The 17811-nt window shown below is 38.4% G+C and overlaps 1 protein-coding gene and 1 pseudogene across 3 annotated transcripts; one reads left to right on the top strand and one right to left on the bottom strand.

Moving 5' to 3' along the window:
- Window positions 1–429: 429 nt before the first annotated feature.
- Window positions 430–4642, bottom strand: LOC103969931 (eukaryotic translation initiation factor 2 subunit alpha homolog; annotated as a pseudogene). The gene is made up of 7 exons (XR_001975854.2): window positions 4541–4642; window positions 3596–3859; window positions 3416–3500; window positions 3205–3351; window positions 2983–3087; window positions 1193–1291; window positions 430–711 (listed from the first exon to the last, which is right to left on the bottom strand). The product of XR_001975854.2 is annotated as a eukaryotic translation initiation factor 2 subunit alpha homolog (transcript).
- Window positions 4643–9665: 5023 nt separating this feature from the next.
- LOC103969278 (auxin-responsive protein IAA17) lies at window positions 9666–17354 on the top strand. 2 transcript variants are annotated; one of them, XM_065130031.1, is made up of 6 exons: window positions 9666–9874; window positions 13487–13941; window positions 14760–14989; window positions 15913–16054; window positions 16322–16383; window positions 17058–17354. In XM_065130031.1, exons 2-6 carry the CDS (start codon window positions 13487–13489, stop codon window positions 17093–17095), a joined length of 927 nt encoding a protein of 308 aa, XP_064986103.1. In that variant the 5' UTR covers window positions 9666–9874; the 3' UTR covers window positions 17096–17354. The 2 variants fall into 2 exon arrangements, with proteins under 2 accessions (XP_064986103.1, XP_009381047.2); XM_009382772.3 differs by lacking the exon at window positions 9666–9874 and having other exon boundaries at window positions 13333–13941.
- Window positions 17355–17811: the final 457 nt, after the last annotated feature.

Here is a 17811-nt window from a genome sequence, read left to right as displayed (position 1 = left end):
GTGAAATCACATATGCACAGTAATGCCAACTACAAAACAACATTTGCTTTTTTCCTTTCTGTAATCCATTCAACTGCAATCTCGTAAGAAAAGACAACAGTGTTAGGCTTACAAGCTCTGAACGGACACAGTATAATTCCTCTTCTTTTTGTTGGGAGGAACATGGTACTACAAAAAATTTACACAGGTTCTACACCAGCAGAAAAAATAAAGATGATTTTGGATCATAGTTCTTTAGTGATTTTAGGCAATATTGCACTCGTACACTATATAATATGAACAAAGAGGAACTGGCAAGTGGAGCCTCTCCATGTAGAACAATTGCAGTCAAACTGCACCAATGGATCCATATGATTCATTCTTCAATAGCCCAAAAAGAATGTCCTTCCGCAAATTGATGAAAACACAACTATCCAAGCATCAGCCATATGAAGAAAAGAAGATGATGTCGCTTGCTGTTCCAATAATTAGACATAGCTTAACATAGTATACAGTTATCTATATTAGTACACTCGGATACAAAACCATCCAACTTAATCCGCTCAATGATGTCTTCAATCCGCCATGCCAACACCGGAGTTCTCCACGTCCATTTCTCCCATTCCTGTATCTTCCTCCTCTTCGCTACCTTCATCACCATCAACCTCCTCGTTAGCAGAATGTAGTTCTGCCATGTGCTCAGCGAATAGCGTGCCATCTGCGTTCACTCACCTGGGACGCCACCCAGAATTCAGATTAACATCACGAAATGGTTTTGTGATATCGTGTCAGATATTGATACTAGTGAGTTCGTCCAAAATAATTGGCTCATCCCAATGAAGAGGAGAAGCCCAAAGCTATGTTATATCAACCCTTATGATACGGACGTTCTGACAAACATCTAGAAAAGGTTAACTAGGAACAGGTTGCAATCAGATCCAATAAGTTAACCAAACCTGACTGGTTTCAGAACCTTCCTAATTCATTCTTAAAAAACTGGACTAAAATAAAATAGAACAAATATATTTAATTCCTATTAGCTTTGACTCAAGATTATAATCCGATTGAACAATTAGACAACTTAACAACTTGGACAAAAACCAGAACAACGAAGCTAACATTATTGACAGTGGATGTTTTCCTTTGTTATCCTTTACAAAGAGAATTGCAATACAGAACTACCAAGAAAATTGCAACAGGAAATATAACTTACAGCTATTGGTGCCTCCTTGAGCGTTAGTTTCCCCTTGTACCGTTCTATCTCTTCTGTGCAAGCCTTAATTGCATTGTTGAGCACTGATATACCTTGTTCCTGTAGAGGCACATAGCATACTAAGAGAAATTCAAAAAATTCACAGTATACAGACCTACTAAATATATACCTGATAAAGCATAAGAAATCATGACTTGATCTCTATAGATCAGATTTTCTTCAAGGAATTAAATGAAGATTCGTGAGAAGTCACTGTGCATTTATAATAGCATACAAGAGCAGAGTAGAAGCATAAACAAAGTTAACAATGACTCATCCAAATTCCCATGTCATTGTTAAAAAGTGTTAACAACAACTTGAGCTCATATAAGAAGTGCAAATAATAACAAACTCTATACCAATAGAACTGAGAAGAAAACACAGAGATTATCCACCAGAGAACCATTAGTCTCAAAGCCCTAAGGGAAGCAGCATATGATACACATATTTAACTTATTAGTGAGATTTCGGATAGAACTTCCTCTAGAATCAGATGTGTCTGCTTAGAGATCAAACAAGTATATAGCAAAACATACTCCCTCACATTCCAGATTCAATTGATAGCATTGATGTAGGAACTGGTGATAACAGATTAATACGGGTAACAGGACTGTGCATATCAAACATATTTAGATGGAAGGCATGGACCTACAAGAAGTTAGACTTAAAACAGATACAGATCAAATTTGAACAATTCATATGATATATAGATTCAATTTAATGGTTTCAATTTTTCAATTATATTGATTCAGAAATATCATGATGTCATTGAAAACAAACTTACAGTGGGATATCTTTGCTCCATTCTATTACAACTACGTGCTTAAACCTTCTTTTTAGTTCTCCTGCAAGGTTGGACTTTATGAAATCTCGAACACATGCTGATGGGAAGGATTCAGAATATCTAGTGACAAGAGGGCAACTAGTCTTTGATATGCTGATGGCAAGCATGGAATAACACCTACCAGTAGTAACAATTTCTAGAGTATTTTCAAAACATATGCAATTTTTCATTCAAAAGCAACCAACAATTTTATGTCGTCTTAATTTCCCATAATTCATCTTTACTCTGAACCCAAACAATTTGAGTCATTCCTGAGGTTTCCAGACAAAAGAAAAGACAACATAAGAGACAGGGACTAGGTTCCTGAAGCACCCATTTCAAGAACATTTGGCATTTACTACCATGTTCAAAGAAATTGTAAGGTCAGCGGACAGAGGATATTAGTTTCCCTAACTAAACTTTTAGCACTAAAGTATTTAGACACATACAGTAAGAGGTATCTACATTCTATATATAATAAAATGAATCTTGTCGGTATGAAAATATATCAAAAGCAAGGAATAATGAATCATAAAACTTAACAACCTGATTAACTTGGATAAAACAATTAGATTGCAAACTATTAAGGATAGATAGACACCACCTACTGATACAACTTGATACATACATGTCAAATCTTGAAAAAAGAAGTGTCATATGGCAAACGTAAAGTTATAGAAAAATATTATAATGTATATTATTATTTTAAATATCTAAGAGAAACCCCATAAACAAAAGCTTTCAGCATAAGAAACCACATAATGAAGGGAAGCTCCGTGTAAATGGAAGCTCAACGGGCTGCAATTGTACACTGAGAAAACAAATGGAATAATATGTTGTATGAGACTGTCTACACAATGCTGCAATTTACGTATTTACGTAGAGGATTATTCGAGTTAGATTACAAGGAGCAATGAGTCTCATGTACCTTATCAAGAGTCTGTGTGGTAAGGACATAGAGCGGAGGGGCAACTAGCTTGATTTTCACAGGACAATCATCATTTCCTGCAGCTTCAGCTTTCCTCGTGGCTTCCTGCAAAGCATTGTTTAAAATATAACTTCATCATTATACGCATTATTCCGTAGCACAAAAATAATGTACCGGAGAATGTGAAAAATAAGAAATTTGGTTAAAGATAATTATCGGTACCTTAATGTGAAGAACTCCATCGAATTGGAAACACTTCATCTCGATGTCGGCACGTATCTTTAGTGGCTGCGGTGTCATCCTTCTCCTAATATTCTTGACCAATGCATCCTTCACTTCAGGTGTCACTGCAGGCACTACCTTAGCCACCTGCATCCATCATGATTAACTCAACAATACAGATCATAACAACAAAAAGTACCAAGAAACGGACCTCCTGCCCATCAGGCCCAACTTCGTTCACTTGCCGAGTCAGGGAATCAAGAACAGTCTGGATCCGTCACGATTATCTTGAACGCCTATAGAAGATCATTAAAAGACCAAATCTTTATCAGACTGAGGAAGAAATCGACAAAGAAATTCGAATCGAACGGCCTCTTCAGCCGAGTGATACCTCGAAAGCGTGGCCGCACTTGCGACAGACAGGCCAGCCGATGTGGATGTACAGCTCCTCGAGGTCGATGTCGATTGTGTCGGAGACGTGGCGCATGATGGAGCGGACGAGCTTGCTCTTGGTGTAGCGCTCTTCGCATGCCTGTATGTCCTCCTCGGAGACACGGCGCTAGGAGAGATCGATGTGGCCCTTGTCGCGGTCGACGAGGAGGACCATGACAGGCTCCTGGCAGCCGACCTTGATGAGGGAGGAGACGGAGCGGATCTCATGGAGCTCTTGATGAGATTAGTGTTTGCAAGGGCATCACGAAGGGCTCGGTGGGAGCTGAACTGGGGAGAGAAGAGAGGATGGGTTCGAAGCATCGCGTTTATAGTGTGGAGATAAAAAGAGGAAGGCCATGTCGCTCGGGAATAAGAGTGAAGATAACATGCTGTGTCGAACCCAAGTTCGAGTCTGAGTCCGTCACATTAATATGTCATCATACACTTAAATGGTTAAGTAAATGCTGTATCTAATATTATAATATATTTATTTATATTTATATTCGGGCGATTGTCCCAAAAATATTTTTTATATTTTATTTTATTTTTATTATATCTCTTTCATAATTCTCAAACAGTCACTCTCTATTTCTACTAATATTCTAAAAATATATTTTCAAAAAGTTATCATATGCACATATGCAATTCGGATTATATATATTTTTCGTACAATGTGTTTTTAAATATTATTATTATTTGAAAGGAATAATGACGTCAACTCAAGACACAGTTTTCGTATATTTAATTTATTTTGTTTATTTCCATCAAATATATGACTAGAAAATAACGGCTTCATTCATTAATTTCGAAATGCTAGTGGCGCGTTTCTGCACGGATCGTAAAGCATTCAACCGAGGCCGCGAACGGGGGATCCGTTAGGAGAAGCGAGATATGTTGAGGACACCTGAGCTCCGCTGTCTCCACCTTCTCCGGCGATTTCGGCTGCGACACCACCGAACCCGATGGTGACCTTCGCCTCTCCTCTGCCCTCGATGGCTACGTTCATTACCTCGACCTCTCCTCGGACGTTATCAATGGAACACTCCGCTTTGCTGCCAACTACCTTTTCAACCGCTGTCTCTGGCATAGGATCGCCGACCTGGATACATCACCCTCTCTAACCTCCGACGGTCTCCGATCGGAACCAACGTCACGGACTAGGGATTTGTTCTTCCGGGTTTGGTCTCATGTCCATCTCTTCGTATCGACGCTTTTATGATTAATGCTCTGCTGATCCTACCCTACACGACCAAAGGGAGCTCCTGATGGAACTCCTACTAATCGTCGTGCTCTTCCGTATCATTTTGGAACAAATCACTTCGTGTTGTACAACTCGCAGCTCCGTCTGCGGCGGCCATGGCTAGGGCTAGCCTAGGGTTTGCGATCCTTCTCATCTCCTTGATTCTCTCCACCGTGCGTATTGGTTCGTGGCATCCTTCTCCCCTGCTCATATGTTATTCCCTTTTCTCTTGCCTTGCAGATTCTACTAAAAATTAGTCAGTTCTCCTCCGTGCAGTCTGGAGCCATGTTCATGAAAAGAAATGACTGTCTCGATCAAGTTGACTTTGTTGTCGGGAAACGTAATTTCTCCAACACTTCGTAGATTTTGGAGACTTTTTTAGGTCACTAATCTCAAAATTTTCACTTTTCGAGTAGGTTGATCCATGTGTAGTTGTTTATTTTTACTTTTATACTTTTAGCTAATATTATATATTGAAAATATTGAAACCATAGTGCTCTGCACTTGTAAACATGTTTAGTTCCTTTCTGCATATTGATATGTTCTTTTATTCTTATTATTCCTTCCATGTTTGATGCAGAATACACTATCAGAATTAGTATCAATATATTTTTACAAATAAGGATTTACGAAACATGGCATGTGGCATGCTTACTAGTTGTTGGAATGATACAGACTTGATGTTTTTCCACAAGGACACTTAGAAAGAGCTTTTGCTGATGGCAGTAGATGAAAATAAGGGTAGAAAAAAAAATGGTGAAATGGTGCATTTTGATTTGCTTTGGAGGGATGCTTCCTTCCAATTTTCTGGTGGCCATCATTCATGGAAGATTGTCCATTAGCTTAAGTGTGATGCATTGACGTGAGAAGTGACTGCAAAAAGAATTAGGTCGCAAGAGGGAAAACCAAAAGCATACAGTCAAAATCTCATTTAAAATATCCAAGTCACCTTCAAGCTTAGCTCGCTTACTCAAGGCTGATCAATTTGTTCAACCAGTTTAGTCAACCAACCTCTGCTGATGCAAAGTTTTCCAATCTCATTTAAAAGGGAATTATTGACACTATTAGTAAAGAGAATGAATGTGGATTTGCAGGACTTTAAAATTCAGTTAGTGCACTTTGGGAGCTGATTTTTTGTGCTGATGAGCACTCACCTTGTACTGGAAATTAGAATATGAAGGCTAGGATTTGGTTGTTTTGTTTGTACCATATTGACAAATAAATGATAAGATGAATCTGATATTTTATTGCTTTTTGGTTTCAATTAAGTGGTAAATGAAGAATGCTTTTGCAGTTTCAAGCATTCACATAAAAGAAAATTCTGGTTGAACTTCAAAGAAATCTACTTCTGGATGCTAATTGCATGGAATTTGTTCATCAGGACAATGTAGAAGAATATTTTTGTGGTACTTCCTCTCTAAGACTACTTGATACGTTATGCTTAATTCATTTCTTATATCACAGGTCTTGTCACTTGATAAATGTTATTTTGATCCTCATCATTACCACCCCTCTCAATCAGAGAAGAAAATAAGATATCATATTATTGATGGTTGTTCTGCCTATTGCCCCTCAGCTTAGTCATTCTTGACTTTTGCTTATACCCCCCTCCCTCTCGCTCTCATGTGCATATCTATAACCATTTGGATTAAGCAGTGGCTTAAGTTAGACTATTTGTCATTTCTGCTGTGGACTTCAGATGAGTAGTGAAGAATTGTACTGAGACCAACGATAACAAATGTGACAACAGTTATTATCAGCGGAAAACAAGTTGTTGCAAACTTGTGCATATAAGAGGAAGCCATAAAAGAGGGGTTTACATATTATGAGTTGATCATAACTCATGGTTTGATGTCTAGCTTTGAAGAGACTGTTTTAGAGTTTTTGGCTTCATATTATTGGTTGTCGATGATGTTGCTTTAATACATAATTGTGAATTTTATGTTGATGCAGCCTATTCCAAATAAGAGACTGAGATAAGTGAAGCGCAATGCTTGATTCTATTTCAGCCTTGTTTAGATGTGATTTTGAGTTCTATGAGGAAAACAATTAGTTTTATTTTTTTTAGTTACTTTAGTATTTACTTTAATCATATTCTTTCGGCTATTTTACATTTGGATCAGAAGTCTAAATGAAGCATCTATAAATTCTTTCCATATGTATTCAGTTTGAAGGATTTCTAAAAGAATTTAGATAATTTAGAAAAAAAAAAAAGGTTCAGTTGAGAGAAGAAAGAATAAGTACCCAGTTGTCAGGTTTCCTAGATGATAAGTACAACAGGTAGCAACTGTATATAGGAGGTCAACCATCAATCAATAGACCATTTAGTTTCAATTAAATTAAGGCTATTGAATGGTTGTTTGGCCCTTTTTAGTTATTTCCTTTATATTTTTAATGCTTTTGCTTCTGTCTTTAAAGATCTTGCTTCTCATCCTCGTAACCTCTCCTATAGCTCCTCTTCTAATTTGTGTTTTTTGTGTATATAATTCTACCCTGCTTAAGTAATATTACAGCTCCTCCTGCATATGCAGGAGCGCTTCTATGGTCGTTCCCTCCAGGCCACCTCGGGGGAATGTGCCTGCTTCTTGTAACAGCATAATTTCAGATTAGATAGTTTCCGATCTACCAGGAAGGTATGTTTCTCTGCACGAATTGAGCACACTTTCATGCTAATGTAAGACTGTATTTTTATTTTGCTAATATAAGAATTCAGCTCTCCTCAAGTGCAGATCTACCAGGAAGGTGTGTTTCTCTGCACGAATTGAGCATACTTTCATGCTAATCTAAGACTGTATTTTTATTTTGCTAATATAAGAATCCAACTCTCCTCAAGTGCAATGCCTGACAAGCACTGTGACAATGCATGCCAATTGTAATACACCAAGCATGTTTTCTCCTACAGTATTTATTTGTCCTCTACTAGGATTGAACTATGATTTTCTTACTGAAGATTTCAGCTATGAACTCCTTACCACAATCATGTCACTAGTTGCCGCCATTTTTGAGACATGGGCCTTGTGGAGGCAGGAGCATAGAGAGAAATGGAGGTAAAGGCATCCTCCACTTTTGTAATGCACCAAGCCACTGGATTGTTCTTGTGCAACAATCAGCATCCACCAGTTTCTTGGGTTTGCCTTTCTTTTCTTCGGCTAATTGGACGGAAATTGAAAATTTAGTGTTGGTACCTTTTTGGACAACAAAGACCTAAACAGTTTCGGTGTTTGCTTTCTATTTGGACTGCACAATTTCAATATTGGGATTATTGGATGACATTATTTGCCAAATCCAGGAATAGCTTGCGAAGATTTTATAAGTTAGAAAGCTTCGCTTTGGATATCCTAAGAATGAGACTGAGATTATGAAGATGATTGTCCCACTCATGTCATGTTATTTGGCTCTCTTGTTTATAAAACCCTCCGGAGAATGGCAACCGAAACCTTCTACTGCAATCCCTGCCCACAATGCCTGTACAGGTCGAAGCAATTCCAATGATGACTGGCATCAGAGTCCATGGCGATGCCAACAAGAAGTTAGTGCTCTCAACTTCTTCCCGCTTTTGTTGGCTAATTCTCATATGCTGCTGCTATCAATTTTTAGAGCCTCATCTAACTAATTGCCTATGGTGCTTGTGCCAGATCTAGTTTTTCTGGATGGCAACTGTTGGCCATTTTCTACTTATTTATCTGATGGATTCTATATGACGAGTTACCAGAAATCGAGGTGCTAAAGAGCTGGAAGCTGTAGGATCTACTATGATTAATGGATTCATATTTGTCATCGTCTAGTTGTTACTGGAATCTTCAGCCAGTGGCAGTGTAAGAAAAAGAACTTACGGTTTTGTTATACCAAACAAATGGTAGAAGATCTGGGAAAGCATGCTAATAATGGTAAATGATGTGAAAGTACGATTGGCCATCATTGAAAGTAAAGCACTTGGGGTCGAGCTGTACATTGCCAAGTTGGAGATGAGAGGTCATATCCTTTCTTTGTTGAAACTGTTGACTCTTTCTGGTGCCAAGGTCTAAACTGTAATCGAATGCAGGTCATTTGAAGAGACGCCATGGAGGCCTACCACCACTTCCCTCACCCCCGACTGCTTCCACCTCCCGATGTAACGCCATGCTGTGAACCACACTGAGGCTACCACTCAAGACATCAGAGGCCGCGCACCATTTGAGGCACCACTGTAGTCTCCATGGTGGAGCAGTCCAGGTGGGTCATTGCCGACATCATGCTCATGTCCATCGCCTATCAGTGGAGAAGGCCATCTTCGGCTGTCTGCAGATGGCAGTGCATAAGGGTAGATTCTTGAAGGGGCTTGATCTGTTGAACGCGATGAAACCGGTTGATGTCTCTTGTTCAGCACTTCTTGGTATCTGCCAGGACACTCGAGGTAAATTCTAATGATCAAGAAGCTGACATAGCATTTGGCAGCACCTTGCATCCAGTTGAGTAGAGTGCAGATGTCTTATACAGAAAAAGAAAGATTGGTAACATGACATGATTCTACCTTCTGTCAGATCTCTATTGGCAGTAGAATGGGCCACGCACCTGCAGCATTGGTTCCGTGCTTACCAGCACATAAAAAATTATTGATGCTGCTGTTGGTGACAGTGCTCGAAGAGGAGGATCATGGTCCACCTTATCTTATCAACCCATAGGAGGCCAAGAAGGTATGCAATCTTGGGTCCATTGCTGCTGTTAATTGGTTGCCAATTAGATCAGATACTCTAAGAAAGGAGAGGCTGAGGGAGACTTCTAAAACTCTGTTACACATTCGCCCTACAAAGGAGGCCCTTCCACCTGCAGTTCAACAGCTACCCTGGTGCTCATTCTGTATCATGTAGCTCAAATCTTTCTCCGGATTCCACTGGCCACCATCGGCAACCCTGTTGATGAGCACATCAATCGAGTGACCGCCATCGCATTGTCCATCTCGATTATTGGATCTGAAGCTGCCCCTGACGCGATGGATGCATGCAATGAACCTTGAATCCGGTCCGTCTAACAACTCTTCATGGCATGTTCTTTTGATGCCTTCGTTTCTTTGGCAAAGTATGCATGCTTGATACTTTAGTCTAAGACCAAGCAGATAAACGTCGACGTTGGATGTGGGAAGTGAAAGCCACTCCAAATCAGTTCAGATCACCTGCAATGATCTGTCCAGCCAATAGTGTGATAATTATAATCTTCAGCATAAATACTATGTTTGAGAGTTTCTTTTAGCGGTTTTTCATGAGAAAATCACCCAAAAATGTTAGGTTTTCGCATTTGAAAATTGTTGCGCACATAAAAAATTTTGAGGTACCAGTAACCTTTTTTGTCAGACTTGTTCTTTTGAATTAAGGATAGGGTGTAAATAACTCTAGGGGACATAAGCCATTAATAAAATGCATGTGTAGACATACATAATTAAGAAAATATAGTTGTGAAAGTACGATTAGGATCTTGGCCTTCTTCTTATGTTCTTATCTTGTGGCTGATTGTAATATACTGTTTACAGATAACTTTTTCAAGGAGAGTTCACGGTCATCACTAAACTCACCAACCAAAACACTTGACACTAAATTCAAGTTTGGTTTTAGCCTGATTATATTTTTTTTGATGGAGTCAGTATAAATAGTGCTTAGGCTTTGGCTAGATGTACTTGAGTATAACTAACCTGCTTATGCCAAAAAGGATGGTCAAAGTGTAGACTAAAGAGTCAGTGAAGTTTATCTGCAAAAGATAAATATAAGTTTAGGTCTCTTGGTGAAGAAAATTAGACATGAAAACATAGACTCCATGGATCAAGGTCAGATAAATAGTTTTGTAAGGCTCAGGACATAAAGACAAATCCAATCAGGAAGCACAGAACTAATTTTTAGTAGAACTTTCTCTGGTTAGGATAGCTAGAAGAGGGAGAATTATGCGGGGCTTATCTTGTGGGGTCCAATGGATCCCGCAGCAGGGATGATGGGGAACAAGGGTGGGCCCAGTTTGAGGTGCAGAGAGCATCAAATGGGAACAAAAGGAGATGAGCATGGGGTGTGTTATCGGGCCAAAGTTGGAAGAAAATGTCTCAACAGGAGCGAGAAAAAGATTGCTACATGATAGTCCACTAACAAAGCTATTCTTGTTCTGATGTGACCAGGAGCAAAAAAAAGGCCTGTATTTGTTTGAGTTTAGGTGTTTAAGGTCAATTTTACTGACATATCTAGTTTTTTTAGAGAAAAGATGTTTAAACATTTTGGAGAAATATATAATTATTAATATGTCGGGAGCCTTTTTTTTCTTATACAATTATTAGCATGATATTAACATCACAATTAAGGCTGACATTTTTTTATTTTGTTAATTGCTTAGGCAAAAACATGTCATGGAAGTTTAATCTTGTCAATTGGCTAAACTATTTCATAGCTGTTGCAATACTAATGTCCAACCTTGTACTTGAAGCCATCTTGTTTCTTGTTTGCTACTAAACCTGCCTTTTCTTTCTGGCAAAAAAAAGAGGAAAAAGCAGCTTGCCAAATAATTTAGCCTTATCTACTAGCAATATGTCTTGTTTCTCATTCTATACTTTTCTTTCCAGTGCTTCCCATAAACATGCAAATATAGTTGTTTAAGGATTGTGATCTACTGGAAGATCCAAGCACCACAAGAAGTTTTGGTTGTCGATGTAGCATTTCATTCTTAGGCATCAATTGGGACCTATTCAGACAATATCATAGCACTACAATCAATATTAAGCACCACTAGAACAATTTTCCAGTACAATTGGGAGTTACTTTATCAATACACACAGAACAAGATTAGCAGGTTGATTGGATATATTTACTAGGAGTAGGCGACATTCTTATACTTTAATCGAGGTCATGTTGGGTGTCAAGCTGCTTTTTGTGACACTTATCATAAAATAATACCCCTAATTTAGAAAGATTGGGCCTAATGGCATTGCATCATTATCTCTTAACACTAATTATAGCAGTATGCAATAGATCAAAGGATTCCTCTACTGGGGAACTGTTTGGAGTAACTGACATGTTTGAATTGATATTGTGATGGAGAGACAAACACAGAAACTAGACAAGCTATTGATGGGTCACACTGTCACATTCCGGTCTGGGATGTACAGTTAGCCAACTCTTAATTAAGCAAGTTTTTCATTGACATTTGCCACATTTTGACTGGAGCATCTGGAACAAAAAGTTCATCTTAGTTCACAAAATTCTCTTGGAAAAGACAGTCCTCTTTTTTACTTAACCCTTTCCTTTTTTTAATTCTATTAATTCTAATGTCAAAAGTTTAGTAGAAAAGATGATAGAAAAATAAAGGAAGATTCCATGTCATTCATGTATGGATGGGACATCAATCTTTATGTCATTAGTTGCAGGGAATCAGCATGCTTTGGTGTTACACAAAAAAACAAATTGCCTTTTGGCTTCTTTGTCTAATTTTGGGTACTATTCCAATATTGTGAAATATAGTTTTGAAAGCTGCTGCATGCCACCATCTTTTCTTTTCTTCTTTCAGCTACATAAATCTGTCTTAAACTGGCGAAAAAAAAAAAAGGTATATCTTAAAAGATTTAAACAAAAGGTTCTGTAAGGATTATGAAAGTTGCTTGTACATTTCCTTCCTATTGATCAGCATATGTTAGAAGCATGAAAAGCATGTATTTTTGTAGAGTGTTCTATTTCCCTATTGGCTCTCAATTTGCTTCACCATGTCAAACAACTTACAGGACTGTTTCCAGTGAAGATTGAGCATAAAAAAGAAAAAGAGATTTATTTGTACTTCAAATTTATGAATCTTGAAATCAGGCAAACAAACAGTCTTACAAATATATGTATAACATTTTCTTTTGCACCAATCAGTTAGTATTTCTTGTACTTGGTGCTCTACTGCTTCAGAAATAGAAATTAAGTGGTGCATCTGATGCTCATATTACTCATATATTTCATGTATCAAACTATTGCAGTCTACCAGGTAGCAGAAAGAGATTCTACCACACTAGCAAGATTAATAATTTACTATACCTGTTTCAGGACAAGTGCATGTAGTTAAATGAAGTGCAGAATCCATGTAATTAATTTATGTCTACATTATAAAGAATATAGGAATAGATGTTGATTAATTGATGATATGATAAGACTGATGCTCCCTAAGCCTGTCTCTTTTCTTAACTTCATTCCTATACCTTGTCCATCTTAAATTAATATTACTTGTAGTAATATTCTCAAAATGATGTGCAATTTCCATGATTAGCGAATTAAGTGTTGTTATATTTTTCTTTTATTTTTCTCCACGACATTTATCCTTTATTTTTCTTTCCGTTGTTAATGCTACACTTACGGATATTATATATCCAATTACTTTATTTATGATATGGATAATAAAAGTATAAATGAAATAAAATATTTGAAGGGAACAAACTTATCTCCCTCTATCGAACCCCAACAAAAGTAGAATTTCTCGTCTTCTCCTTCTGCTTCTTTCGTCTATATTTCCTTCTCACCAGTTGGAATATTCCTTCTTCTTCGCTTACTCACACACGCTCTCTCTCTCTCTCTCTCTCTCTCACTCAAGCTTACCACTTTTAATGGTTGCTGGTGCTGTTCGAGGACGTAGATGTCACCGCCTCTCGAGCATGACTACATAGGCCTCTCGGAGCTCCACTCACCCGCCGCCGCCGTGGGCGGCGGAGGAGCCGAGGATGGAGCGCTCAACTTGAAGGACACGGAGCTGAGGCTGGGCCTCCCCGGGTCCGATTCCTCCGACCGGAAGGACAAGGTGGCCCTCACCCTCGGTCTCCTCCCGAAGATCTTCGTCTCCGGCGCCAAGAGGGGGTTCTCTGACACCATCGACGGGGCCGGAAAGTGGGGCCTCGCTGCTGGAGGGGGTGGATCCGAAGTGGAGGCCGGGAAAGGTGGCGCCTTATTCTCGCCGAGAGGGGAGAGGGGCGGCGGGGGGCACGGGAATGCGGGCAACGATGCGGTGGGGAAGGCGGTTGGGCATGAACCGAAGGACACCGGGCGGGTTGGAGATTCCGCTGGTAATGACCGTGGCGTTGCGCCTGCTGCCAAGTAAGTGTCTCCAACTGAAGTCGGAGCTCTTCCGATTGACAGAAAGTTGAGATTTTCAGCTGAAATTTGTGATTTTTTTTTTTCGTTTTCTCTAGCCTATTTGGTGGAAATGCTTTTCTTAAGGAGTGTGTGACTTTTTGTGCTAAGGTGATGATTTTTTTTTCCTAGGGAAAATATGAGTTGAATTTTTCTTATGATTGGTCAAAAAAAATGAATGATATCATAGGATTTTTCTTATGATTGGTCAAAAGAAATGAATGATATCATAGGATTACTGGGAAAATTAGGTCTTTACTTTTGGCTTGTGGTTGAAGAGCTTTCTTACATACTTCGATTACAGGCTGTGTTTGCCTATGGGTAAGAGCTCTATGGTTCATGAATCTAATGCAATTCCTAATTTCAAGAATTATTTTCCCTTTTTCTGGCCTTTTCAGATTATTACTTGATGCTACCAATATTCTCTTCATTAAAGCTTTAGTGTGTGAAGGAATTTTGTTTCCCTCTTTTTCGTATTTTTCTTATGTCATTCATTCAGCTGTTGGATGTCTTACTACCAGTTCCCTGTTTGTGATGATCTTGAATGATGCACTAAACAGTATAAGATTTTCCCTGAGCTATAAATTCCCTTGTAGAAAATAAAAAATTCATTTCATTTTCAATTGCTCTATGATTTTTTTCTTTTATGTTGCCTCTTTATGCTTGGAAAGGCAGACCTGATTTTTTTTGGAAAAATTTTCAAATTGGTAACAAGATCATAAAAAGTGTAGTTCTGTTTAGATCTGATTAGCACATCTAATGATGGGTGTAAGCTGTATCAGGGCACAGGTGGTTGGTTGGCCACCAATCCGCAGCTACCGTAAAAACACTATGGCTACAAATCCCTCAAAGAACAAAGAAGATGCCAATGGGAAACAAGGTCTAGGTTGTCTTTATGTCAAGGTCAGCATGGATGGAGCACCGTATCTTAGGAAAGTTGACCTGAAGACATACAGCAATTATAAGGAGTTCTCCTTGGCACTTGAGAAGATGTTTAGTGGCTTCACCATTGGTGAGCTCTTACTTTTCTCCATTGTGTTTGTAATAATTCAGGAAACATTCATGTTTTTGTAATCAGTTCATCCTAATTGTTTTCTTACTCTTTTATAGGCTTCATGTTTGGTATACGTTTTGTTGCATTCCTAGTCGGCATAAAGTCACCTATTTGCTTATTTTCTTACAACTATAAAGTCACTTTTCTTTTTTTTGTAGATTCCTTGCTTTTTATACATTTCTTTAGAACTGATATCTTGCATTGGTTACATTTACATAAAGGGAAATATATTCTTTGCCTAAGGCTCCATTATGTTTTGCATTTTTTTTTCTTTTCTTTTTGCTTTTTCATACAAAAACTGAAATTAGATAGGCCATTATAGCCTTGTATGTAGGTCTTTCTTCATGGCATATTTCTGGAACGTGTTAAGGGTCATATGTTACTGTTCTCTTTTCCTAAGCAATAATTTGAAGCAATATCTGAGTCGCACGATCCTACTTTGATTGTTTTCCATGTGGTTGTGAATCTCTCTAATCCTTGTGTGGATTAGAGCATGGTCCCAACTGTTCATATTCTGAATAGGTGATTGGACCCCACCACTGGTAGGTGAAATCCATGTCAGTGGATGGTTTTGAAATGGGATTTTGGTAGTTCCAATTCAAAGGTACTGTTCTTGTGATTCCTTTTTGTTTTAGAAACAAAATTCAGCTGTATTCATGATGTTATGATAGTATCTTCACGTCAAATGAATTTTTTAGTTCCTTCAAGATTTCTGACCTTTTGATTGACTTATCTGGGGATAACCATGCTTTACTTTGTAAAACTGAAGAATAATTCTTGTTCATGTCTTTAGTTGTTCTGGATTTGAACATTTTTGAAATCTGAGATTGTGTTGGTATGGGGAGGAGTTTACTTGCTTTTTGTAATTTGTGCTACTACAGGGCAGTGTGGTTCTCATGGAATACCAGGACGAGATGGATTATCTGAGAGCAGGCTGATGGATTTTCTGAGTGGATCTGAATATGTGCTCACTTATGAAGACAGAGATGGTGACTGGATGCTTGTTGGGGATGTGCCCTGGGAGTAAGTACAAACTTCCTTGTTGTGAACTTAATGGTTAGAGTCAAAAGTTTAAAGACTGTAAACATGTAGTACAGCTTGCACAGATAATTGCCCGTTTCCATTTTTCCACAAATTTTGCCATTGACTACTACTAACAATTTGAGTTATATCACACAAATAAAGTACAGATAACCACAAATTTTGCCTCTCTCTCTCTCTCTCTCTCCCTCTGTGTGTGTGTGTGTGTGTGTGCCATTTTGATATTGCTTTTGTTGCTTGAGATTTCAGGATGTTCACAGACTCTTGCAGGAGGCTGAGGATAATGAAGGGTTCAGATGCTATTGGACTTGGTAAGTATGAGCAGGCAAAATTGACGAACTATTGTATATCTGATCTTCAACATACTTTATCCTGCGGTCTTAATGTGCTTCTATATTTCTGGTTACTTAACTTTCGTGAAATATTAACTAATGGAGCCATAAAGCTTTGATATTTATTAAACTTGATTCCCAGATAATGGGGTCTGCTGGCTATTGTCACAAAGTAAACTATAGTTATGGGCTAGTGGGTCTCTTTTACACAAATTGTTTAGATATATTTGTTGCTTTACATCTCATCTATGATAAGTAGATACATATGGTAATTGATTTAACATTATGGTTTGATGTATTATGATTAAGCTTTCACCACTTGTTCAGGAGCTATTAGTTTTCTGTTCTAATATAAAACAGCCTCTTATAATATGGTCAATACATCTTGAACCTTTTAGCTCTATGGTATATTTTGTTGTGTAGTCATTGGATACTACCTTTATTCTGACCACTGCTTAAAGCATGGATTTTGTTCTTGATTTGCCATCTTCATGGTTAAATATACTAGGTGGTGAAGTTCCACGACCTTTATGTTTGACTTTTTATCTGCAAATGCTTCTACTTAATTGTACCATTGAAATTGCGCCTTTGTTATGGCATCATCAAAAGCAAAGTTAAATATTATTAACCAAATGTGATCTATTATCTTGCAGCTCCAAGGGCCATGGAGAAATGCAGGAACCGTATCTAGGGGCCATTGCTGACCCTTTTATGAAAGCAGATGTGAATCAGATGTCTGTAGGCCCTCCTTGAGAAGAAAACATTAACAAGTTTGCCCGGTAACTGTTATATTTCCTGTTTGCTGCTAAGACTGTTAGCTAAGATTCCCTAGAGACGTAAACGACTTATGATCGTGTATGTATTTGGTGTTTCTGTCTTGTTATTACTGTATGCCTAAACATGTGGCTTGCTGTTTAGATCTGTTTTAATTTTAGTTTCCCGTTTGAAAATTTTGTTCGTGTGCCCTTATCTCTCATCCGAATACTAACAATGGAAGCCACCCAAAATTAGCCAAGTTTGAAAGGGCCTCTCTCTTTAGGAACTAGGAGTAAACCACAAAGATCGTTGTCGACGAAAAATCGTACATGTCCTATTCCTTTAATTGGTTGTTTCTGAACAGTTGACGGGGTTCAGATGGAGAATTAGGCTGTGATGCTGGTGTTCTATTTTTGCTCTTCTGTGGTCATACTGAGGTCACACCTTTCATAAGCCACTCTTCAGTTTTGACTTGCTCCCAGCATGAGCATAGTGCATGAGATGGTGCAGATGTACCTGTGTCTAACTAGGAACACCTCATTCTTCCTACAGAAATGGCTTTGGCAGGTGAATTGGTGTGTGACTGTTCACCTGGCAAAGCCTGATAACTAAACTCTCTGTTGCTGTTCCCTCAATTGTGCTGATCCTTCC

The sequence above is a fragment of the Musa acuminata genome, chromosome BXJ2-10 (assembly GCF_036884655.1).
Source record: "Musa acuminata AAA Group cultivar baxijiao chromosome BXJ2-10, Cavendish_Baxijiao_AAA, whole genome shotgun sequence".
NCBI lineage: Eukaryota > Viridiplantae > Streptophyta > Magnoliopsida > Zingiberales > Musaceae > Musa > Musa acuminata.
This window is presented reverse-complemented; position numbering and strand designations above follow the sequence as displayed.